The sequence below is a fragment of the Dromiciops gliroides genome, chromosome 1, assembly GCF_019393635.1.
Source record: "Dromiciops gliroides isolate mDroGli1 chromosome 1, mDroGli1.pri, whole genome shotgun sequence".
Taxonomy (NCBI): domain Eukaryota; kingdom Metazoa; phylum Chordata; class Mammalia; order Microbiotheria; family Microbiotheriidae; genus Dromiciops; species Dromiciops gliroides.
In genome coordinates this window covers 622,577,484-622,602,098 of record NC_057861.1, presented here as the reverse complement: position 1 = coordinate 622,602,098, position 24,615 = coordinate 622,577,484, and the positions used below count along the sequence as shown (strand labels likewise).

The 24,615-nt window shown below is 39.8% G+C and overlaps 2 protein-coding genes across 5 annotated transcripts in view; one reads left to right on the top strand and one right to left on the bottom strand.

Moving 5' to 3' along the window:
* Positions 1 to 6,348: 6,348 nt before the first annotated feature.
* The window catches only part of ZNF263 (zinc finger protein 263), a 55,728-nt gene continuing 37,461 nt past the window's right edge, over positions 6,349 to 24,615 (top strand). The window contains exons 1-2 of one of the 4 annotated variants that reach the window (XM_043976195.1): positions 6,349 to 6,761; positions 9,571 to 9,729. The gene's annotated coding sequence lies outside the window, so the exon portion shown is untranslated. Of the gene's footprint in view, positions 7,749 to 9,570; positions 9,730 to 24,615 lie in introns of all 4 variants that reach the window. The other 3 variants (XM_043976196.1, XM_043976194.1, XM_043976197.1) reach the window with 3 other exon arrangements.
* LOC122734980 (nascent polypeptide-associated complex subunit alpha-like) lies at positions 20,564 to 21,384 on the bottom strand. Its single transcript, XM_043976200.1, is given in 2 exon segments — positions 20,564 to 20,952; positions 20,955 to 21,384. Coding segments are annotated over 2 exon segments (630 nt in total). The 5' UTR covers positions 21,277 to 21,384; the 3' UTR covers positions 20,564 to 20,644.

Here is a 24,615-nt window from a genome sequence, read left to right as displayed (position 1 = left end):
AGAAAACAAAGTCAAAGCTCCTACATCCAAAGCTTTCAAGAAAAATATGAATTGGTCTCAAGCCATAGAAGTGCTCAAAAAGGACTTTGAAGATAAGGTAAGAAAAGTGGAGGAAAAAATGGAGAGAGAAATGAGAATGATGCAGGAGGATCATGAAAAAAGTCAACAGCTTGAAAAGTCAAATTAGCCAAATGGAAAAGGAGGTACAAAAGCTCTCTGAAGATAATCATTGCTTAAAAATTAGGATTGAGCAAATGGAAGCTAATGACTTTATGAGAAATCAAGACACAATAAAGCAAAACCAAAAGAATGAAAAAATAGAGCCCAATGTGAAATATCTCCTTGGAAAAACAGCTGACCTGGAAAATAGATCCAGGAGAGATAATTTGAAAATTATTGGACTACTTGAAAGCCATTATCAAAAAAAGAACTTAGATAACATCTTCCAATAGTCAGGGGAAATTGCCCTGATAGTCTAGAATCAGAAAGTAAAATAGAAATTGAAAGAATTCACTGATCACCTCCTGAAAGAGATCCCAAAATGAAAACATCCGGGAATATTATAGCCAAATTTCAGAACTCCCAGATCAAGGAGAAGATATTGCAAGCAGCCAGAAAGAAACAATGGACTGTGGTGGAGCCACAGTCAGGATAACCCAAGATCTAGCAGCTTCTACATTAAAGGATTGGAGGGCTTGAAATATGATATTCCAGAAGAAAAAGGAACTGGGATTACAACCAAGAATCACCTACCCAGCAAACTGTGTGTAGTCTTTCAGGGGAAAAATGGAAATTCAATGAAAGAGAGGACTTTCAGGCATTTGTGATGAAAAGACCTGAGCTGAATAGAAAATTTGACTTTCAAATACAAGACCCTAGAAAAATATTAAAAGGTAAACTGGGAAAAAGAAGTATAAGAGATAGCAAAAGGTTAAACTGTTTATATTCCTACATAAGATGATACTTGTAACTCATAAGAACTTTCTCATTATTAGGGCAGCTGAATGGAGTATATTTAGACAGGGAGCACAGGTGTGAGTTGAATATGAAGGGATGATATCTTTTAAAAAATAAAATTAAGGGGTGAGAGGAATGCACTAGGAAAAAGGGAAAGGAAGAGGTGGAATGGGATAAAGTGACTCACATAAAAGAAGCAAGAAAAAGCTTATGGAATGGAGGGGAAGATGGGGGATGGCTTGGGGAGTGAGTGAGCCTTACTCTCATCAGAACTGGCTCAAAGAGGGAATAACATACACACTCAGTTGGGTATAGTAATCTATCTTGCCCTTCAGGAAAGTAGGAGGAAAAGGGGTGTGAAAGAAGGGAGGGCAGATTGGGGGACAGGGCAATCAAAAGCAAAACACTTTTGAGGAGGGATAGGGTGAAAGAAGATAGGAAATAGAGTAAATATCATGGGAAGGGAATATGATGAAGGAGTAATTGTGAAAAAAATTTGAAGCAGAGGCAAGAGCAATGTAAAATGATGATGGTGATGATGATGAAATGTATGGTACTTACTTTGCTGGGCTATTGTGAAGAAAATTCTTTGTCAGGTACAAGGTACTATATAAATGTTATCTATTACTGTTGTTGCAATAATCAACATCATGAGTTTATTGTAAGGAAATTTCTCTTTAAAGTACTATAAAAATGTAGTTTACTATAAAAAAAATGATGAGCAGGATGCTATCAGAGAAACCTGTAAAGACTCACATGAGTTGATGCAAAGTGAAATGTACTGTATAAAAAATAACAGCAATATAGTAAGATGTATGTACCATACACTGCTATTAATGACTTATTTTCAACAATACAATGCTCCAAGACAACTCTGAAGGACTTATGAAAAATGCAATCCATCTATAGAGAAAGAACTGATGGTATCTGAATACAGGTTGAAGAATAATTTTTTGTTCCTCTTTCTAAAGTTTTTTTTTGTCTGTTTTCTTTTACAACCTGATGAATGTGGAAATGTTTTGCATGGCTACACATGTATAACTTATATTAAATTGTTTGAGTTCTTAAAGGGGGGTGGGGAGGGAGGGAGGAAGAGAATTTGGAACACAAAATTTTAAAAATTGATGTTAAAATTTGTTTTTACATGTAATTTGGGAAAAAAATAAAATTCTAAATAAAAATAGAGATGTCACACAACATATAGATGCAAACAAACACAGTAACATAGTGTTTTATAAATCCAAAGACCCTTATTACTAGGTGAATAGCTCACCATCTGACAAAAAATTCTGGGAAAACTGGATAGTAGTACTCCAGAAATAAAATTTATACAAATATTTTATAATATATGCTAAGATTAGCTCCAAATGGATACATAACCTCAACATAGAAGGTTACATCATAGGCAGTTTAGAGGAATAAAGAATGAATTGTTGGGGGCAGCTAGGTGGCACAGTGGATAAAGCACCAGCCTTGGATTCAGGAGTACCTGAGTTCAAATCTGGCCTCAGACACTTGACACTTACTAGCTGTGTGACCCTGGGCAGGTCACTTAACCCTCATTGCTCCACAAAAAATTTTTTAAAAAGAAAAGAATGAATTGTCATTCAGATATGTAGATAGGGGAAGAATTCATGACCAAACAAGTGATAGGATCACAGAAGATAAAATAAACCATTTTGATTATATAATATTTTCAAATTTTTACACAAGCAAATCTAATGTAGTAAAGTTAGAAGGGAAACATAAATGGGGAACATCTTTGCAGAAAGTTTTTTTTATAAAGGTCTCATTTCTAAGATATATATGGATCTGATTCAAATATATAAGACTTAGAGCCATTACCTCATAGATATGAGATATGGTCAAACCATATGAACAGAAAATTTTTACAAAGAAGAAATCTATATTATCACCAATTATATTTTTCAAATTCTCTAAATCACAAATAATTAGAGAATTTAGACTTAAAGCAACTTCAAGGTTCATACTCAGACTGGCAAAGATGACAAAAGGAGAAAATGACAATTATTGCAGGAGCTTTGGTGAAATAATAATGTACCTGTTGGAGCTGTGAACTAGTCTAGTCATTAAGAAAAATATTTTGGAACTATACCCCTAAAGTTACTAATGTGTGCATATCTTTTGACTCACATCAAAGAAAGAGGAAAATAACTGTATTTAAAACCTAATTTATAATAAAACTGAAAATTTTAAATAATGTTTTTCTAAAGCCTTTTCTATACTCTAGGGGAAAGCTCCTGGGGAAAAAGGAGTAATAGGTCAAGACAAAAAAGGGGAGGGGGGGAAGGCTCTTCGTTAAGCTAGTAGATTAAGGTTAATAACCTCATTTAACTCTGCTTTGTTCACAACATAGCTTCACCATATATCTGGTGACTAGTCTTAGGACCCATACTTCTCCATTGAAAAAGGCAAAATTGATTGATTGATTGATTGATTGATTAAATAGCTACTATGTGTCAGGCACTGCTAATGGCAAGAAATAAAAAAAGAAGCAAAAGACAAGTCTCTGCCCTCAAGGAGCTCACAATCTACATGGGGGAGACAATATGCAAACAACTATACACAAACAAGCTATGCAGGAGAAATATGAACTAGGGAAGCAACTAGAATTAAAAGGCATTAAGAAATGTTTCCAGTAGAAGCTGGGATTTTATTGTAGCCTTGAAGGAAGCCAGAGAAGCCAATAAGCAGAGAAGAGGGAGAGGGACAGACAGAGAAAATGCTCAGAGCCAAGAGATGGAGGGTTTTGTTCATGGAGCAATAAGTAGGCCAGTATCATTGGATCAAAGAGTACATACTGGGGAGCAAAGTGTAAGAAGAGTGAGTGGAAAAGTAGGAAAGGGATGGTTTTGAATAACAAACAGGGGATTTAGTATTTGATCCTGGAGATGAACGGGAGGTACTGAAGTTATTGAATAGGGAGATGACATGTTTGGGCCTTCTCTTTAGGTAGACAACCTAAACTTTAGTGACTGAGTGGAGGATGGATTAGAGTGGGGAGGGACTTGAGGCAGGCATAGTCCAAGAGTGAAGTGATGAGGGTCTGTACCAAAGTGGTGACAGTATCAGCGGAGAGAAGAGAGCAAATTTGAGAGATGTTGGAAAGGTGAAATTGACAGTCATTGGCCACAGATTGTTTATGGGGAATTATACTAAGAAGTCAAGGATGGCACCTAGGTTGTGAGCCTGAAGGACTGGAGTAATGGTGTTCTCATTTATAGTAATAAGGAAGTTAGAAGTGGAGTGAGTTTAATGGTTAAGAGAATGAGTTTGGTTTTGGACATGTTGAGCTTAAAATGTCTATTGGACATACTGTTCGAGATGTCTAAAAGGTAGTTAGAAAAGAGCGTGATCAAAAGTGTCAAAGATTACAGAGAGGTCAAGAAAGAATGAGGCTTGAGAAAAGGCCATTAGATTTGTCATTGAAGAGGTCATTGGTAACTTTGGAGAGAGGAGTTTCAGTGGAATGATGAGGTGGCAAGTCTGAGGGAGTGAGAAGAAGTGAGGGAGAAGAGAGAAAGTGGAGGCATCTATTCTATAAATGGCCTTTTCAAGGACTTTAATGACAAATGGAAGAAAAAATATAAGACAATAGTTATCAGGGATGGATGGATCAAGGAAGTGTTTTTAGAGGATGAGGGAGCATGGGCATATTTTTAGGCAGTAGGGAAGGAGCCAAGAGACAGGGAGGGATTGAAGATAAGTGGCAGAGTGGCAATGACAGAGGGGCAGAAGGCATCTGAGAAATAAGAGATGAGGAAGAGGGGAGAAGAGAGAGGTCATTGGGAATGACCTCAATTTTTTCTATAAAATAGGTTCTCAGCTAAGAGTATGGGGTAGGGGGGATCCATGGGATGTTTGAGGAGAGATGAAAGGGTTTGGGAGATAAGGAATAAATATGTTTGGAGAATTGGGACTAAGGAGCCCTGATGTCTCCTGTCTATAGTGATCAGGGTATCATTTTGGGGGGGGGGAATCATAAAAATTTAAATAATTTAACAGACTTTAAAAATGCCAAATAAAAAGCTAAACATCATCAAATATAAACTCTAAGGTCCTGCCAGCTGATTCAATCTCCCATGCTACTTTAAGAGCCTTGTGACAGAAGGACTTGCCTTTTGTCTGGTGCCGGGTAATTCAAAGCCAGGACACAGCTGGGTACATCAGAGGGGTAAGAGGTGAGACCTGAATGGAGATAGATGGGCCTGCAGGCAGTGCTTCTTAAACTTTTTCCACTCCAGACCCCTTTTCGCCCTCGGGCGGGGTGTAGGCGGGGTGGGGGTAGTTCCGGAGCGAGTGCGGGTGAGAGGCCCAATTGAGAAACCACATCTACTTCACAATCGCTTCTTACTATTAGCCTCCTCCCCTCCCCCCTCAACTAAAAAGTATTTCTGGAGATGGAGGAGGGAAGAAATGGCTGGGTGGGTGCGTTGAGTGCCTGGCCTGGGTACAGAAAGACTCACTTTCCTGAGTTCAAATCTGGCCTGAGACACGTACTAGCTGTCACTTAACACTGTTTGCCTCAGTTTCCTCATCTATAAAATGAGTTGGAAAAGGAAATGGCAAACTACTCCGGTATCTCGTCCAAGGAAACCCCAAATGGGGTCTCGAAGAGTCGGATACGACTGAAAACGACGCAACGAGGAGGAAGGAGATAGGAGGGAAGGAAAAGGGAGCGTGGGGGGCAGTCTCCAGGGGGTACGAGGGTCAGGTAGGCGTTTAGGGGAAGAAAGAGGAATGTAGAGGGAAGGGGTGGAAGGAGGAACCTTTAGGTATATGACAGTTATCGAGCGGAAGTAAAGGGAGGGTTAATATCAGGGGAAACTAACTGAAGCTCCTCGGAAGAGCCGGAGCGGCTTAGGGAGGGAGGGGGGGGTGATGTGCCCTTTCATTGGCGAGGATAGACGCCCATGAAACAGAGATAACATAAAAGAAAGGGATTCTTGTTCAGATCCAGGTTGGACTGGGAGACTTCTGAGATGCCTTCCTGCACAGAGATTTAGGGAAGGGGATTTCTCCAGCTCCCGGGGAAAGCCCCTGAGGGCGGGGCGGGAGATAGAGCAGGAGGAGGAGGTCTCCAGGGGCGGGGCTAGAACAGGAAAAGGCGGGATATAGGGGGCGGGGCCGAGAGGGGGTATTTTACATAGGGGCGGGGCGGAAACAGGAGGCGGAGCCTAAAGGGGCGTAGGCCGAGGCGAGGCTTTCTCACGGGGGCGGGGTGAGGGCAGGAGGAGGGGCGTAAAGGGATACAGGCAGAAGGGAGGAAAGCTCTCCTGAGACCAGAGCAAATGGGGTCTCTTGCTATGGAAAAGCAGGAGAGTCCCAAGGAGCTAGAGTTTGGGGGCGGGGGAGGAAATGGCTATTAATTTTTACTCTTTATCTCATGCTCGCTTGTGGCTGTTTGCTACCTCCTTTCCCTAAAACAATTCTCTACCAGCCTCCGCCTCTGTTTCCCCTTGCAGACTCCGTCTCCCACTCAGGGAGTTAAACACAGAGCAGTTACTCCCCCATCTCCCTCAATCCGGGGGCCTGGAAATCTTAGAATAAGAGAAACCAAATCCCTTGGAATGAGTAGCTCCTGGAACTACAACTCCCAGAGAGCCTCCGGGAGTCAACAGACCAATCAAAGGGTGCGAAGGTAGCCCGCTGGGATTGATATTTCCCAGAATGCCCTCCGGAAAAGCTGACTAACCAGTAAGTAGCCTCCTGGAATGAAGCGTGGAGAGGGCGTGTCTCTTCCGGTATCCCCAGAACCACACCCTGGGAAAGGCCTAGCTCAGGTTTGTAATTCTTTCTGCCTGCTTGAGTCCTGACCTGATGATAATCATCGGTAGCCTAATAATGCTTTTAAAGTACCCTCCGTAGAGTTTGATTAGTCGATATGTTTTCTAGGTATGATGACAAATTTTCATTAATCTAACCCCCATATATCCTTTAAAGCAAATGGCGGCATCTTTTCCAAAAAGGTGTGTTTGGCCTTGCAACACTGTAGATCCAGGAAGTGAACCCACGACCTCCTACACGTAGTCAGATAATGTAATAGGAAAAGCCTAGGCCTGGAATTTCAGGAGATCTGAATTCTAGTTGCAACTCTGTCATTAACTTACTTTGTTGCTGTGGGATAAGCCACTTCATCTCTATGGGCCTTAGTTTCCCCTTAAGTAAAACCAAGATGTTGATCTATATCTCTAAGGTTTCTTCTAGCCACAACCTTGAGTAAAGTACTTCTGTGTAGGAAGAAACACTTCTCTGCAGTTACCCACCGCACTGGGTTAATTTGGGACAGGCAAAAATCCTTAATGGCCTAACCAATATCAGAATTGATCTGTTGTAATGTTTTTTACTCTTCCCTATGTCTCAGACAGAATTCCTGGAAAAAAAGGTAAGTTGGAGTTTGCTGCAGTGAAGATGAGTTCAGTTTTAGAAATGTGTTGAAGGTGTCTACAGGACATCCAGGTGTAAAAGTTTTACAGGTAATTGGTGATGTAACAGTTATAGCTCAGTTGAGGTGGTTAAGGATGCCAGATACTGCAGGGAAGTTAGCTCTATTATAAGGGAGATATGGAGATAAAAACATCCTCAAGATTTTGAGTAAAGAACTGAATGAAGATAGAGAAGTGACAACATATTAATAATGCCATATGTTTTTGCAATTTTTGTTATAGTAATTAGTTTTCAAGATTCCTCAGGGAAAAGGAACCTAAGCTAGGCCAATAACTCATGACCTTGATTGAATGAATCCCTTGCTGAAGACCAATCTATTAAATGTAGGTTAACTATCATAAGATGTAAGAGATCTTGAGCTGGGAGGGACATTAAAAAGATCATCAAGCACAGCAGAGATTTCTTCTCCCTACCCTTTATTTTGTGCTATAATAGCACACTGACATCATGTATTTCAAGGGGATTTATTGCAAATCATAAGGGAATAGTCTATCTAAAGTACATTAACAGGGTAAAAGGATTGTTGTTTAGCCATGCAATTGTTTAACCATTGGGGTTTTCTTGGCAAAGATATTGGAGTGGTTTGCTGTTTCCCCCATTTTTACAGATGAAGAAACAAGCACACAGGGTTATGTGTGGCTCCCCCAGGGTCATACAGCTAGTAAGTGTCTAAGGCTGGAGTTGAATTCAGGTTTTCCTGACTCCAGACCTGGTGCTTTATCCATTGTGCCACCTAGCTGTTTGGATTAATAACATAGTTTTCAAAAAGTTCTGAAGGTATGAACTTTGCCCTTACTACAAGACATTTGTCACATTTAGCTCCATCCTGTTTTGAGATTGTTTTGGATAGTAATTCATTTCTAGTTCGCTAGCTGTGGATTTCTCTGTACAGAGCTGCCCTTTGAAGCTTTTTGGGATGTGCTTCCTTAATTTTCACTGTGCCATATGAGAGTCTGGGCCTGAGCTAGAACTTCCCTTCTGTTTTTAACTCCCATCAAACTGTTATTTTCATTCATATTACTCTGAAGCATCTACCCAAGGCCTGGGAAAGCCTATCCTACTCCATATGATCTACCTTTCCCAAGCTTCTGCCCAATTCTCCTCTATAACTGCCTGCTGGACATCGCAACATGAATATCCCTTAAACATCTTTAATAAACATATATAACAAAACTTATCTTTCAAAAACACTTTTATTGATATATCTCTATATACATACATATATTTACATATATAAAATTTTTTTTGCATCATCTAGATTACCAGCTATAAACCTTTTCTACAGTCTCCCAGGGGGTTGACCATTATGACAAAGATTTAAAGAGAGAAAGGAAAAAATTTGGTAAAACCAAACCAACACATTCGCCCTCCGCAACCCCCCAGTCTGACATATTTGCTGTTTCACACCCTTTAGCCCTGACCTATACAGAGGAGCAAAGAGAAGTGTCTTCTCATATCTCTTTGCCGTCAAGCTGATTCCTTATAATTCCACAACCTTCAATTTTAATTGTTTTGTGGTGTTTGTTTTCATTTGCATTGTTGTAGTTATCGTGTATATTATTTTCCTGGCCCTGTTCACTTCAGTTTGCATCCAATTCATGTTAAGCCTTCCTATGCGTCTCCGTATTCATCATGTCCAAATTAATACCAGCACAGTAATATTCTTTCACATTTATGTACCACGATTTGTTTAACCATTTCCCAATCAATGACTGCCTACTTTATTTCCAAGAACTCATTATTTTTACATTTAAAATACCTCCCCTGGGGCAGCTAGGTGGCACAGTGGGTAGAGCACCGGCCCTGGAGTCAGGAGTACCTGACTTCAGACACTTAACACTTACTAGCTGTGTGACTTCAGACACTTAACACTTACTAGCTGTGTGACCCTGGGCAAGTCACTTAACCACAATTGCCTCACTAAAAAAATAAAATAAAATAAAATACCTCCCCCTCCTAACTTCTCTATTTTTGTCAACCCCTCTTTTGGTTACCCAGGTTCACAACCTAGAATATCATTCTTGGCAAACCTAAAATTTCTGTGTAAATATTAGTTATTATTACTGTGATCCTCATGTGAAGCTCATTTGGTTACATTTATAAGTCAAGTTAACAAGCATTTATTAAATGTCTGTTCTGTACCAGGCACTGTGCTAACCCCTGGGTGAGGCTTACGGTATGACTGCTTTTTCCTTTTCCTCTTTCCTTTGAGGGAGCTCCTGTCAACAAGGAATTCTGCATGCTACTCTGTGGACAGCTGTCATCCTCTGCAATAGTCATCTTACCAGTGGTAACAATATGGAGGTACGGTTAAAACTTTTTTTCCACATTGATTAAGGGGTTTCTCCCCAGTAAGCCCTCAACAGGAAATTCCTGGGTTTGAGCTGACTAACCTGTTCTCTGCATTTATGACATCTACCCTGGGTGGAATCTCTGGTATAAGAAAAGGTGGTAGTAACCACTGTAGCCTTTCCCACATTACATTTATGACATTTTTCCATTTTAAAAGTCTGACTTCCTTGAAACTTCTTCTGGAGAAAAGTTTCTGGTTTTCCCTGTACTTTTTCTGAAGTCATATATTTGTCTTCATGATTTTTTTTATTTTTCTGGGTTTTTCTAACATGCAGGATTCCAGGGTTGGGGGAACCTTAGATATTTTGAGTTAAGGGTTCTTTGTGTGTTGTGGTTGTCAGGTCCAACGAACCTGTGCCCCTCCCCCACCTGGACCACTGCTACTCAAACCTACCTCCTGGTTCCCAGCAGGGGTGAAAAACCCAAGTTCTGCCCCAGCACCAGCATAGACCCCTGTAGTCTCCCCCCTGCCAAGGGCTCAGCCCTCTCACCAGACTGTGGCATTTCACCTGATTCAGAGGCTCTGGGGGTCTCCTTCTCTGGTGAGACTTTCCTGGGGTCAGGGTGACTTTGGGGTTGGGCTCTACTCCTGTCTCAGCACAGCAGCTTCCTCCTTCTGACCTTCCAAGCCGTTCTTGGTTAGAAGAAGATTTCAGCACATTCTTATGTGGGTTTTGCTGCTCCAGGCATCGTCCTATGGCATTATTTTGATGTTTTTTGGAATGATCATGTCATGAGTTTGAGAGCTCCTGTGTTAAGGGTTCTTAACCTAAGGTCCTGAAACTTGTTTTTATTTTATTTATTTAAAAAATTAACCACTCTGCATTTTATTGGGGGAGGGGAGAACACACACACACACACACACACACACACACACACACACAGAAACAGTGTTCTCCAGTATATATGTGGCTAATTATATATTATCCCTTTACTCCTTCTGTTCATGCTCTATTCAAGGCTTGTGACTTTTCCCAAACTCCTCATTTATTCCTCTTCCTTTCCAGGTATAGTGTAGTCTAAATGTTTTTTTTTCCTTGGATGGATTTTTATTTATAGTTTTGAGTTTCAGATTCTATCCCTCCTTCCTCCCTTCCCTCGCCCCTCCCTGAGGCAGTAAGCAATCAGATATGTTATACACGTGCAGTTATGTAAAACATTATCATATTAGTCATTTTGTATAAGAAAACTTAAATAAAAGAAAAAAATGAAAGAAAGTGAAAAATAGCATGCTTCAGTCTGTGTTCCATCAATATCAGTTCTTCCTTTGGAGGTGGATAGTATGCTTCATCATTAGTCCTTTGGGACTGTCTTGGACCATTGTAATTGAGAATAGTTAAGTCATTCACAGTTCTTTATCAAACAATATTGCTGCCTCTGTGCACAATGTTCTCTTGGTTCTCCTCACTTCACTATACATCAGTTCATACAAGTATTTCCAGGCCTTTCTGAAATCATCCTGCTTGTCATTTCTTATAGCACAGTAATATTCCACCACCATTATATAGCACAGCTAGTTTAGCCATTCTCCACTTGATGGGCATTGCTTTGATTTCCAATTCTTAGCCACCACAAAAAGAACTGCTATAAATATTTTTGTACAAAAAGATCTTTTTCTCTTTTTGGGGTTGTCTTTGGGATATAAACCTAGCAAGTGGTATTGCTGCATCAGTAGCCTTTTGGGCATAGCTAAAGTTGTTGGGTTTTTTGTTGTTTGGTGGTTTTTTTGGCAGGGCAATGAGGGTTAAGTGACTTGCCCAGGGTCACACAGCTAGTGTCAATGCCAAGTGTCTGAGGCCGGATTTGAACTCAGTTCCTCCTGAATCCAGGGCCAGTGCTTTATCTACTGTGCCACCTAGCTGCCCACTAAACTTGTTTTTTTGGTTTTTTGGGGTGTTTTTTTTTTAGTGAGGCAATTGGGGTTAAGTGACTTGCTCAGGGTCACACAGCTAGTAAATGTTAAGTGTCTGAGGCCGGATTTGAATTCAAGTACTCCTGACTCCAGGGCCAGTGCTCTATCCACTGAACCACCTAGCTGCCCCCTAAACTTATTTTTAAAAAAATATTTTGACAACTATATTGCAATAAAATTGGTTTCCTTTGTAATACTATATCTTTTATTTTATGCATTTATGCATTCTCCTGAGAAGCAGCACTCCATAAGGTTCCCCAGGCTGCCAAAGGGTTCCATGACACACAAAAAGGTTAAGAAGCCCTTTTTAAAAATAGTAGACTATGTAGTTTCATTTTGTCAGAACTTTGGACTCTATAGTTTTCACTGTTTATCTTATGATCTGAAATGGCAAATGACAATGATAATTTCACTTTGGTGAAAGAAAACTGAGGAAGAATAAGAAAATGAAACTAACGTTGATAAAGCAGACATTAAAAAACTCAAATTCTCGGGGCAGCTACGTGGCTCAGTGGATAAAGCACTGGCCCTGGATTCAGGAGGACCTGAGTTCAAATCCGGCCTCAGATACTTGACACTTACTAGCTGTGTGACCCTGGGCAAGTCACTTAACCCTCATTGTCCTGCAAAAAACAAAAACTCAAATTCTCTTTTAAAAAATGGAAATAAATTTCTGGCATGTTTTACACTGCAGTACAAATACCACTTGCCACAGGACAAGTATCTCTCCATATGTGTGACACATACAACCAAAGGTGCTGATGTTTCCTCAGTGTTACACAGACTTACTGTAGAGGAGTAGCACATCCTAGACAGGTGAGATCCCACACCAACATGGTGGCCAACAGTATATTTCCCTCTGAATTTTCCCTTATCTCTCCTTCCTGTACTCTCCTCTCACCTTTACCAAGCCTAAGAAAAATTCTTTCTCTCCTGTTCAGCTGCCTTTTGGCCAAGGGTAGGGACTTTAGTTTTTTATCCTTAGTGCACCTCACATATAGTAGTGCGTGTTGTGGACATATATTATAAACTTCCATTTTACTTTCTCTAGAAGTATTAAGAAGTATTTTCTTTGACCCTCAATCCTTTCCAAACTTTACCCTTTAGGAAAATGGGTAGAACAAAAGCCATGGCTTTTCTTAGAAAAATGGATTAAGAGTGATAAAGAAACTTAACCTTGATTGCACTAGGTTGTTCCCCCACAGAAATGTTTTCTGTTCCATGGAAAGGGAGGCACACTATCTGCTTCCTCTTCCAAGAGATCTCTTAGGAGCTTTATTGATCCCTGAAAGGGAGTAGTCCAGGAAGAAATGGGATGGTGACTTGGTTACTCATCCATTTTGGAGTGTTAACCCCAAACTGTATTTTTGCATAATGTGGTTTTCTTCTTCAGGCTTCTTATAAATGCTACCTAAAATTGTTTTGAGGCAGAAAGGCATATCGGAGGGCACAGAGGAACTATTCCAGTTTGTACATCTCTCTAAGCCAAAAATGGTTGGGATATGAATGTTAAATTGTTTCTGGAAGATGTGGGCCTAAAATACAGGGTATAGTATTAATATTTTTCCCTGATATGCTATGACTTGGAATATTTCAATGCTCTCCTACATGGTCTCCTTTTTGCTATACCTCTCTGCTTCTCAACAGCCTATCCTGAACACCGTGACAAATGATTCTCTCCAAGCACCCATTTTATCTCATCAGTCTTCCATTCAAAAACCTCGTTACTACCTTTCAAATCAAATTTTGACTCATCCTGGCATTCAACAATATGGACTAAATTTATTTCCCCAAATTCATATCCCACTTTATTTTTCCCATCCTTTGAAGCTCAACTCCAGGATGAGGCAACATAGAGTAGGAGTCAGGAGAAGAGAAAGGCCAGGTGTGCAAAGTCAACAGCTACCAAGGATAGACAGAATGAAGGATCATGATTAATAGGTTTCAGTAACACAAATGAGGCTAAAGAAAAAAAGGTGGGTAGCTATCTGGAGAAATGTAGTTAGCTAACAAATTCATTGAACAACTTCACTTTGAAAGATGCTTTAAAAGACAGGCAAAACTGTGGAAAATTTCACAAAAGAATGGCAAAGAAAAAAATAGTGTCAAAAGCAGTAACCTTCAAGGGAGCTAAAATTGGTGATTAATGTTTGTAACGATTGGAATAACGCCACCTGCTGGATACTTACTGTAGAAGAGTTCTGCCCATGAAGCGAAGGTCTTTGAGGGCAAGACCAGGAGTCTTTTCTTTGGCATCAGGAAGTGACGCGGACTAGTGGGAGGAGGAAGGAAGAGACTGGCGCTCGGTCGGGGGCTCTTTCCTCTGGACTCTGGTGGAGAAGGGAGCTAGAAATGTGCTCTCCCTTTAATAGATAGGAATCTAGGCCTTTCTCTCTCTCTTTACCAAATTCTTATTCTCCTTAATAAATGCTTAAAAGTCTAACTCTTGCTAAAGCTTATAATTTATTGGCGACCACTCATTAGATATTTTAGACAGACTAGCTAGAATTTTAGCCCTTAACATGTTCAAGATGAAAAAGGGGGGAGAAGCTAAGATTTATTGAGGTTACAAGGAAGCTCCGAGAAGGGAGAAGACCACTGTGTACGGACAGCGATAGGTGGCAGATGGAAGTCAGAATGACTCACTTTTTTTGTTTCTGTTTTCTCTTCCAAAGGGAACTGCCTTTGGATGAGGAAGGACAGAACAAAAATGTTTTAAAAAGCATTGAATGAAACTCAAGAGAAGTAAGGACAGGATAGAAGCGTTCCTCAGTGCTTACACTGAATTCAAGCCACCAGGCCCAAACAAGTATGCAAGGGTTCTGAAAGAACTTTATGTGACTGCTAAGCCACTATTGGTGATCTCTGAAAAATAATGGAGAATAGAAGAGGTTCTGCAAACTGGAGGTCAGGAATTGTCTGATTTTCAAAAAACATAAAAGGGTTGTTTCTTTAAACTATAGCTTAGTGAGCTTGACTTTAATTTTTGGCAAAATTATTTTTAATATATTTTTATTTATTTCATTGAATATTTTGCAGCCACATGTAAAAAAATTCTTAACATTTATGTTTTTAAATTTCGGGTTCCAAATTCCCTCCCTTCCACCTCTCTCCCACCTCCTTGAGAAGGCAAGCAATATGCTGTCAGATATATAAAATAATACAAAACATATGTCCATATTAGCAATGTTACAAAAGAAAACACATACACACAAAACCCCAAGAAAAATAAAGTTTTAAAAGTATGCTGCAGTCTGTACTCGAGAGTTCATCAGTTCTTTCTCTGGAGGTAGTGTGCATTTTTAATCATGGGTCCTTTGGAATTAATTGTCTTCAGAGTGGTTAAGTCTTTCACAGTTGATCATCCTTATAATATTGCTGTTTTCATGTAAAATGCTTTCCTGGTTCTTCTCATTTCACTTTGTTGCATCAGTTCATATACATCTTCCCAGCTTTTTCTAAAACCATCCTGCTCATCATTTCTTATACCACAGTAGTATTCCATCACAATTCAGCCATTCACTACTTGATGGGTATCCCCTCCATTTCCAGTAGCCACCACAAAAAGAGCTACTATAAGTATTTTTGTGCATATAGGTCCTTTTCCTTTTTCTTTCCTTTCTTTGGCATAAAGACCTAGTAGTGGTATTACTGGATCAGAGGGTATGTACAATTTATAGCCCTTTGAGTGTAGTTCCAAATTGCTCTCCAGAGTGGTTGGATCAATTCAGAATTCTACCAACAGTGTATTAGCGTCCCAGTTCTTCCACATTTCCTCAAACATTTGTCATTTTGCTTTTCCATCATGTTGGCCAATCAGATAGGTATGTGAGGTTGTATCTCAGTGTTATTTTAATTTGCATTTCTCTAATCAGTAGTGATTTAGAGCATTTTTTTCATGGGACCGTTAGCTTTGATTTCTTCTTCTGAAAATTGTCTTGGCAAAATTCTAAAACATTATTAAAGGATGGTTAAACTATTACAAGTAGGGATAACTAAGAATAGGAGATCATCAGGGCAGGACATGCCAAATTAATCTCATTCTCTTTTTAGGCAAGGTCACTAAATTGGTAGACTAGTGGGATAAGCATGGTATATTAGGATTTCAGCAAGGTATTTGACAAAATGTCATGATATCCTTCTGGACAAGAGGGGAATGTAGAAGATGTTTAGAAAAGATTATAGTACAGATAGATGGATTCAGAATTGGACTCATAGTAATAGTTGAGGGATGGTTGTCAACCTGGAAGGCGATCTCTAGTGTAATACCCTAAGGCTCTGTTCTTGGTCCTTTCTTTTTAAATTTTTTTTTTGGGGGGGGTGAGGCAATTGGGGTTAAGTGACTTGCCCAGGGTCACAAAGCTAGTAAGTGTTAAGTGTCTGAGGCCGGATTTGAACTCAAGTCCTTCCGACTCCAGGGCCAGTGCTTTAACCACTGTACCACCTAGCTGCCCCCTCTGCCCTGTCTTTTTAAAATTCTTATCAGCGATTTGTATGAAAAAATACCTAGACAGCATACTTAGCAAAATTTCTGAATGATATGAAACCAGAAAGGATATTGAAATTCAGAACTGAGATACAAAAAATATTCAGCAAGTTATAAGAATAGACTTTATAATAAAATAAAATTTAACAGGGATAGAAGTCTAATACCTAGGTTACAAAAAAATCAACTAAATGAGTACAGGATGGGAGAGGTCTTTTTTTTTTTTACATGAAAAAAGATTAGTGAGTTTTAGTGAGCTACCAAGTCAATAAGTCAATAGGATAGTGTGTCAGCCCCCTAAATGCTGAAACAATGGAGGTTATAGGCCTACTATAACCTGTCTTGATCAGACCAGGAATATTGTGTTCAGTTCTGAATACTACTTTTTAGGAAGGACATCAGTAACCTGGAGTCCATCTTGAGTAGGATGAGAGTACTAAAAACCTTGCTGTGTGACAATTGAAGAAAGAAAGAAGTTCAGCTTCAAGAGGAGGTTAAGCATTTAAACATTTAAAATTCAGAGTAGACAAATAGAATATGGTTAACTGAGTATTTTAGGTGTACTGGTCTATTCAGCCGCTCCATGGCTGGGGCCTGGTGAAACCTGGGAGCTGAACAAGATCCACAGCTCTCCTGTTCAGAGAGCTGAGAATAGCTATGCAATCCTAAGATCATAGACATAGAGCTGGAAAAGACATTTATCATCTAGGTTTGTTTATTTAGTTATTTAATAAACATTTTCTCTTCCTTTCATTCCCCATACACGTTTGAACATAAAAGAAAAAGAAAACCCTCACAACAAATACACAAGTCCAGCAAGATAAATCCCTGTATTGGCTGATTCCAAAAATGTCAGTCTCCTATATTTTAAGCCTGTCTCTTGCCTCTCTGGGGTCACAAAGAATTGGACACATTGAAACAACTGAACAACAACAAAAATCACCTCCCTGACAGGAGATGGCTAGTGTGCTTCCTCTTCAGTCCTCTGGAATTGTAGTTTCTAGTTTGGGGATACTCCAAGAGTTGCTGCTATAAATATTTTTCTGTATATGGATCCTTTCCATATTCCTTTGATCTCTTTGGGGAATAAGTCTATAGTGATATAGTTGGGTCAAAGAGAATAGTTTAGTAATTTGGGGGGCATAGACCCAAATTGCTTTTTAAAATAGGTAGATCAGTTCACAGTTCCACCAAGAGTGGATGATTGGGGGGCGGCTAGGTGGCGCAGTGGATAAAGCACCGTCCCTGGATTCAGGAGGACCTGAGTTCAAATCTGGCCTCAGACACTTGACACTTACTAGCTGTGTGACCCTGAGCAAGTCATTTAACCCCCATTGCCCAGCAAAAAAAAAAAAGAGTGGATGATTGTACCTGTTTTCTTACATCTTTTCCAACATTTTTGTCAGTTTGGTGGGTATGAGGTATATCCTCAAAATTGCTTTGATTTGTATTTCTCTAAATATTAGTGGAGTATTTTTATATGGTTGTTGATAGCTTTGACTTCTTCCTTTGAAAACTGCTTGTTTATATCCTTTGACCAATTATCCATTGATAAATGGCTCATAGTCTTATAAATTTTAGTGAATTCCTTATATATATGGGAATTGAGACCTTTCCATGGTTTCTGCCAAAATGCTTTCCAGTTTTCCAAGTAGTTTTTCTTGAATGGTGAGTTCTTGCCCTATAGTCTCTGGGGTCTTGGGATTTATCAAAAACTAAACTACTATGTTTGTTTGCTTCTTCCTTCCTTCCTTCCTTCCTTCCTTCCTTCCTTCCTTCCTTCCTTCCTTCCTTCCTTCCTTCCTTCCTTCCTTTCTTTCTTTCTTTTTCTTTCTGCAGGGCAATAAGGGTTAAGTGACTTGCCCAGGGTCACACAGCTAGTTAAGTGTCAAGTGTCTGAGGCTGGATTTGAACTCAGGTCCTCCTGAATACAAGGCCAGTGCTTTATCCACTGTGCCATCCCTGCTTCTGTATTTCTTAATCAGCACCAAGCTTTTTGGGACACTGCTTTTTAGTATAGTTTGAGATGTGGTATTGCTATGCCCCCCTTTTTTCAATACTTCCTTTGAGATTCTTAACCTTTTGTTCCTTCAGATGGATTTTGTTACCATTTTTTCAACCTCTACAAAGTGGTCCTTTGGTAGTATGGTATAACACTGGATAAGTAAACTAATTTTGGTAGTATTGTCATTTTTATTGGCTCAACAAACCTATGAAAAATGAACATTTCTCTGTTATTTAGGTCTCTCTCTGCAAAGAATGTTTGTGGTTGGCTTGTATAGTTCCTGGGTGTATCCTGGTAGATAGATTCCAAAATATTTTCTATATTCTGGAGGCATTTTGAATGAAACTTCTCTTTCTATCTCTTCCTCCTGGGTTTTGTTTATGATATAAAGGAATGCTGGTGATTTATTTTATATCCTGCAACTTTACTGAAATTATTGTTTTAATTAATTTTTAGTTGACCCTTTAGTGTTTTCTATATATATAATCATGTCATCTGCAGAGTACTCATTTTTCCCCCATTACCTATGCCTATTCCCTTAATTATTGGGATATCACCTAGTTTAACTACTTCATTTTACAAATAGACCAACAAAGCAATATCAGGAACTGGGTGGGTAGATCAATTAACCGAGAAAAGACTAGAAGTGTGAGGTATTGGCAAAGGTGGAAACAAGATCAAAATCAGAAATCCACAATAAGGATTTTTTCCCCCTCACAATAAGCTTCAAGAGAAGGGATAGAGGGCATTAAAGTTTTGTTTTCAGGTTGCTAGGATTTGTGATGGGCTAATAGACAAGGAGTCAAGCTAGACATAAAATGGGTTGAATTTGTTGTACTCAAGGACTGTGTGGATCCATGTGACTTTAAAGCTGTCATACACTGGTAAATACTCACTCCAGACACATCCAAACCCCAAGTTAACTGGAGAAATTCCAGTGCTTCCATCTCTTTATTAACTTCCATGAAATGTAGGAACAGCTGATTCTGTTCCTTCTCCAAAGGCTGGGGGGAGGGGGGAAGGACAGAAAGAGGTTTCCATAGACTACTACACCCATTGGTAGGACCTTTGATGAAAGGCCTTCACCAGTTCTGAGGCATAAAGTAGATAAAATTACTCCAAGATCCTTTCTTTTGACCTCTATCCTACAGCAAGAAATACTGAAGGTGTAAGGGGTAGAGGGAACAAGGGAGTCCATTCCAGGCGTGGGAGACCATCCATGCAAAGGTATACAGGTAGGAGTTGGAATGTTCTATATGTGGAATAGCAAGGACAGTTTGACTAGAACAAAGAGTTTGTGAAGGAAATTAATATGAAATAAAGCTAGATTGGGGGAGGGAGGTGTTTTGCTGAAGAATTACTCTTTTATCCTAAAGACAATAAACACCCCAGAAATTTTTTGAGTAGCAAGACATGGTCACATATATATTTTTATAGATGCAGTTCAGTAAGCATTTCTTAAATACATACTATCTGCCAACCAGGGTGCTAGGCACTGGGTATGCAAAGACAAAAATGAAAACAATTTCTTACTGCCCTTCAAATAAAGTACCAACTAGTTGGTCTGGCTTTTAAAGCCTTCCACAATCTGGGTCCTTACATTGCCAGAATTATTTTGTGCCCCCCCTTTCACTGTCTCCTACAAAGCTGGCAAATCTACTTCTGTGGACTTCATGTGCCATCTCTCGTCTCCTTGCCTTTGTACAGGTTTCCCCCATTTGGGGGATGCACATCTGTGTATCCTCCACCTCCCTTAAACCCCCCCCCCCCAAACCCCCTGCCCATGACCTGCTCCCTATTAAAATGTAAGATTCTTGATGGTACGGACTTTTACATAGCAAGTACTTAATGAATGTTTGGGAAATTGAAGGTTTTTTTCATATTTAGCTCATTTGCATACTTAGACTTTATTCTGGTATGTATTTGCTGAGCTACTCTACACCTGTTTCTTACCAGACCACTATTCAATTTTCCTGTCAGTGTTTCTTGGATAAAGAATTATTTCCTCAATGATTTGTACATCACAGGAGCACCATGGTGGAATGGATAGAGAACTAACTCTAAAGTCAGAAAGACCCGGTTCAAGTCCTGCCTCTGACACATTATTGCTGTGTGAGCCTAGACAATTCACTTAAATTCTGAGGCCCAAGAAGCTCTCTAATACAGTTGCAGGTTTACCTTTGTAATGAGGCTTTCTTCCCTAGGCATTCTCTACATTAATGAAATTACAGGCATAGGATACATGCATAGAAAACTGCTGCTGCTCCACTTATTACCTTCCAAATCATGCCCATCTCACTTATTGCACTCAGATCAACTTACCTATTTTTTTATCTAGTAGAATATATTTGTTTTTCATCCAACAAGAAGCCACAACTTTATTGATAGAAACAGTCCAAATTTCAAATCAGGTTGCATTTAATCTTCTCTGAAACACTGAAAAAATGTCTTTGTCTCCAGACTGTTACATTGTTAATTCCATAATAGCATTTACAATATCATTACTATTGTTCTTTAGGGCTCGGACAGCCTTTGCTCTGGATATATTTGCTTGGGACATGACCAGTTCTATGTCCTTAACTTCCACACCTGTTTCGTCAACCTCTTCTTCTTCACTTTCTTCTTGTACAGTTGGAGTTTGTGTATTTTCCTGTATGTTTGAAACAGCTTCACCCTGAACTTTGAATTTTTCAGCAGCAGCTAGCTGTGCCTGCTGAAAGAGATCCTCAATCTTGGTTTCCCCAAAGACTATGTAGGTATCTGAAGCTGGCTCTTGTAGACATCTGGCTTTGTGATGACAAAGAGGATATTCTTAGATTTCCAGATAGTGACTCTAGTAACCCCTGTTACTTGTTGAAGTCCCAGTTTGGACATAGCCTTTCGTGCTTTCTTTTCACTTCGACTCTGTTTTGCTTTACTGACTGGTTCCTCATCGATCTCAGCGGCTGCTGCCAGCTGGGCCTGTGTAGAATCCTGTTCCTCAAGCTCTGGTACTGATTCATCACTGTCAGATTCTGTTCCAGACCCTATCTCAGCCTGAGGCTGTGGCAACTCTTGCTCTGTGGCTGGGACGGTTTCTGTCGCTTCGCTGGGCATTTTGTGAGAGGAACGTGGGTCCAAGATGGCTGCAGAAAGAGAACTGTAGAATATAGTTTTGATTATACTTTAAAATATTTTATCAAAATACCAAGGGGATACTTTTTAAAAGGAGACAGCAATAACAAAATTAAAGAACAAAAGCTCTACAATGTCAAGGGAAACAATAGGGAAAAGTAGGAATAAAGAAAGCATAGTAGGGGCAGCTAGTTGGCGCAGTGGATAAAGCACCAGCCCTGGATTCAGGAAGACCTGAGTTTAAATTCGGCCTCAGACACTTGACACTAGCTGTGTGACCCTGGGCAAGTCACTTAATCCTCATTGCCCCGCCCCCCCCAAGCATAGTATCACCAGATCTTGGGGTGGGGGGGGCAGTGAGGGTTAAATGACTTGCCCAGGGTCACACAGCTAGTAAGTGTCAAATGTCTGAGGCCAGATTTGAACTGAGGTCCTCCTGAATCCAGGGCTGGTGCCTTTATCCATTGCACTACCTACCTGTCCCATTACCAGATCTTAAATTATAAAGCAATCAGCTTTTAAAAAATTAATTCTTTTCTGAACTTGACAAACACTTACAAACACGAACATTTCCATATGCAAAGATCACAAGATAATTGTAGATGAAACTGCAAAACTTAGGTACAACTTGTGTTTTTAAAAAAACCATATACTTATTTCAGCATGCTTGTTTTACAGCTATCTCACTAGTCTGTATTGCCTTTTGAATCTTTTTTTCTGATCTCTTCTGTTTTGTTGTTGTTCAGTACTTTTTATTGGTTATGTCCTACTTTCAGTGACTTCATTTGGGGTTTTCTTGGCAAAGACACTGGAGTATCTGCTATTTCCTTCTCCAACTGAAGCAAACAGGATTAAGTGACTTCCCAGGGTCACCCACCTAGTAAGTGTCTGAGGCTGGATTTGAACTCGGGAAGATGAGTCTTCCTGCCTCCAAGCCTGGCACTCTATCCAGTGTGCCACCTACCTGCTCCTCTTCTGTTTATTTTCTGTAAATTAGCCAATCAAAAAATAAACATTTATTAAGCAGGTGCCAGGCACTGTGCTAAGGTCTGGAATACAAAAAGAGGCAAAAGACAGTCTTTCCCCTCAAAGAGTTAACATAACGACAACAGCAACTTTATACAAACAAGCTATGAATAAGATAAATCAGAAATAATTAACAGAGGAAAGGCACTGGGATTCAAAGAGAATTGGGGAAGACTTCCTGTAGAAGGCAGGATTTTATTTGGGACTTACAGCTAGGAAGCCAAGGGGGATCATTAGAGTGCAGGAGGGAGAGCATTCCAGGCTAGGGGACAGACAGAATACCTAGAGACAAGTGATGGAATGCCTTGTTCATGGAATAGCTGGGAGGCCAGTGTCAGGGGAATGGAAGATTATGTGTTGGGGAGTAAGATGTAAGAAAACTGGAAAGGTAGGAAGGAGCTAGGTCATAAAGGGCTTTGACTGCCAAACAGGATTTTGTATTTGATATTGTATACAATAGGAAGTTACTGCATTGATACTCTTCTTTATTTGAGGGGAGGGGGTATAATATCACTAGTTCTCCCTCTTTCTTTACATCTCCCCCCCTCAAAAAAAATCTCCCAAGTAGTTGATGTAGTCAAGCAAAACAAATCCACACATTGACCATATCTGAAAACCTGTCTCATGTCCATCACTTCAGTTTTGATGTAGGAAGCATGCTTTATCACACCAATGACTCCCCAATATCTCTCTCTCTCTCTCTTTCCCCTCCTCCCCCCATTCTATCTCTCTTCTTTTCTTCCAAACTTTGCTACTTCTGTGGAAGGTAGCATCATTCTTTTCATCTCCTACATTTGTAATCTTGCCATTATCCTCAACTTCTCACTCTCATCCCACACTTGGAAAATCCCACACTTGCAAAAATCTTTGCCATTTCTTTTTCCACAATACTAAATTCAGTCCCCTTCTCCCTATTCACACAAGTATCCCTTTAGTTCAGGACTTCATCACTTGCCCTAGATTAGTGCAAGAGCTTCTTAATGATTGATTTCCCTGCCTCAGGTCTTGCCACTTTAGTCCATTCTCCACACCACTACACAGATCTGACCATGTCACTCAGCGAAATCCAATGATTATTGCTTATAGAATCAAATATAAACTTCACTGTTTAACTTTTTAAAAGAGTTTTACAATTGTGCCCCAACAATTCTTTCCAACCTTAATGGACATGATTCCTGCTCCTGCACTCTGAAATCAGCTAAATTGGCCTTTTCTCTGTTCCTCACTCATGACACCCCGACTCATGTCTTCATACCCTTATATCAGCAGGACCCCAAGCCTGGAAATGACACTTAGAGATTGCTACATCTCATAGAAGAATGCCTGGAGAATTTATTTCTTAAAGCAAGTGGCCCCTTCAGAATAAAGCAGGACAGTAATGGAATGGCAGTTCCTTGAGGAGTCCCACAACTTCCATTGTGAAATCAATCTTAGGTCCTAACCTTGAGCTGGTTTAAGTTGGGGAGGGAGTAGGGCTCAACTGGAGAGCACTATTAACAAAGTTGTGTGCTTTTCAAGTTGAGTTTACTCTGAACTCAGTTCATCACCATATCATCATTACCTTTCTCCCTTATTAGTATTTTTTTTTTTAGTGAGGCATTTGGGGTTAAGTGACTTGCCCAGGGTCACACAGCTAGTAAGTGTTAAGTGTCTGAGGTCAGATTTGAACTCAGGTACTCCTGACTCCAGGGCCAGTGCTCTATCCACTGCTCCACCTAGCTTCCCCCCTTATTAGTATTTTTAATGTTGGGGAAACTTTGAAAACTACTATAGTTAGTATCCTGACTTTTTGGTAAATCCTACTATATCCAAAGGGTAGATATAAGCCTACCCTTTTGATATTCATGTATTCAAAATCTATTAAATACTTTGCTATATGTAAAGGATTAAGTGTCAGGTAAGATGCAACAACAAATAAGAGATGATTCTTAACTTTCTGGAGTTTATGGCAGAGTAGAACAATATATTTCTTGTTATAAATTTGCTTAACTTTTTCATTGAGACCCTGCAATCTAATCAGCCCCAGGGTCTGAAGACCTGGTAGCAACAATCATCAAAGACTATTTCTGTACCCATCCCTTGGAGAATGACTAAATAGATTGTGCTGAATGGAATATTAGAAATTACGAAAATGAATACCGAGAAGCATGAGATTTTATGAATGAAATCAGTTTACACAACTACAAGTATAAATGGAAGGAAACTGTGGAAACCGAGTACCTCAAAACTATGAGCACTAAGCTTGGCCCCAGAGAAATGAGAACATGGGTGTGGAATACAGCATTAAGGCCGACT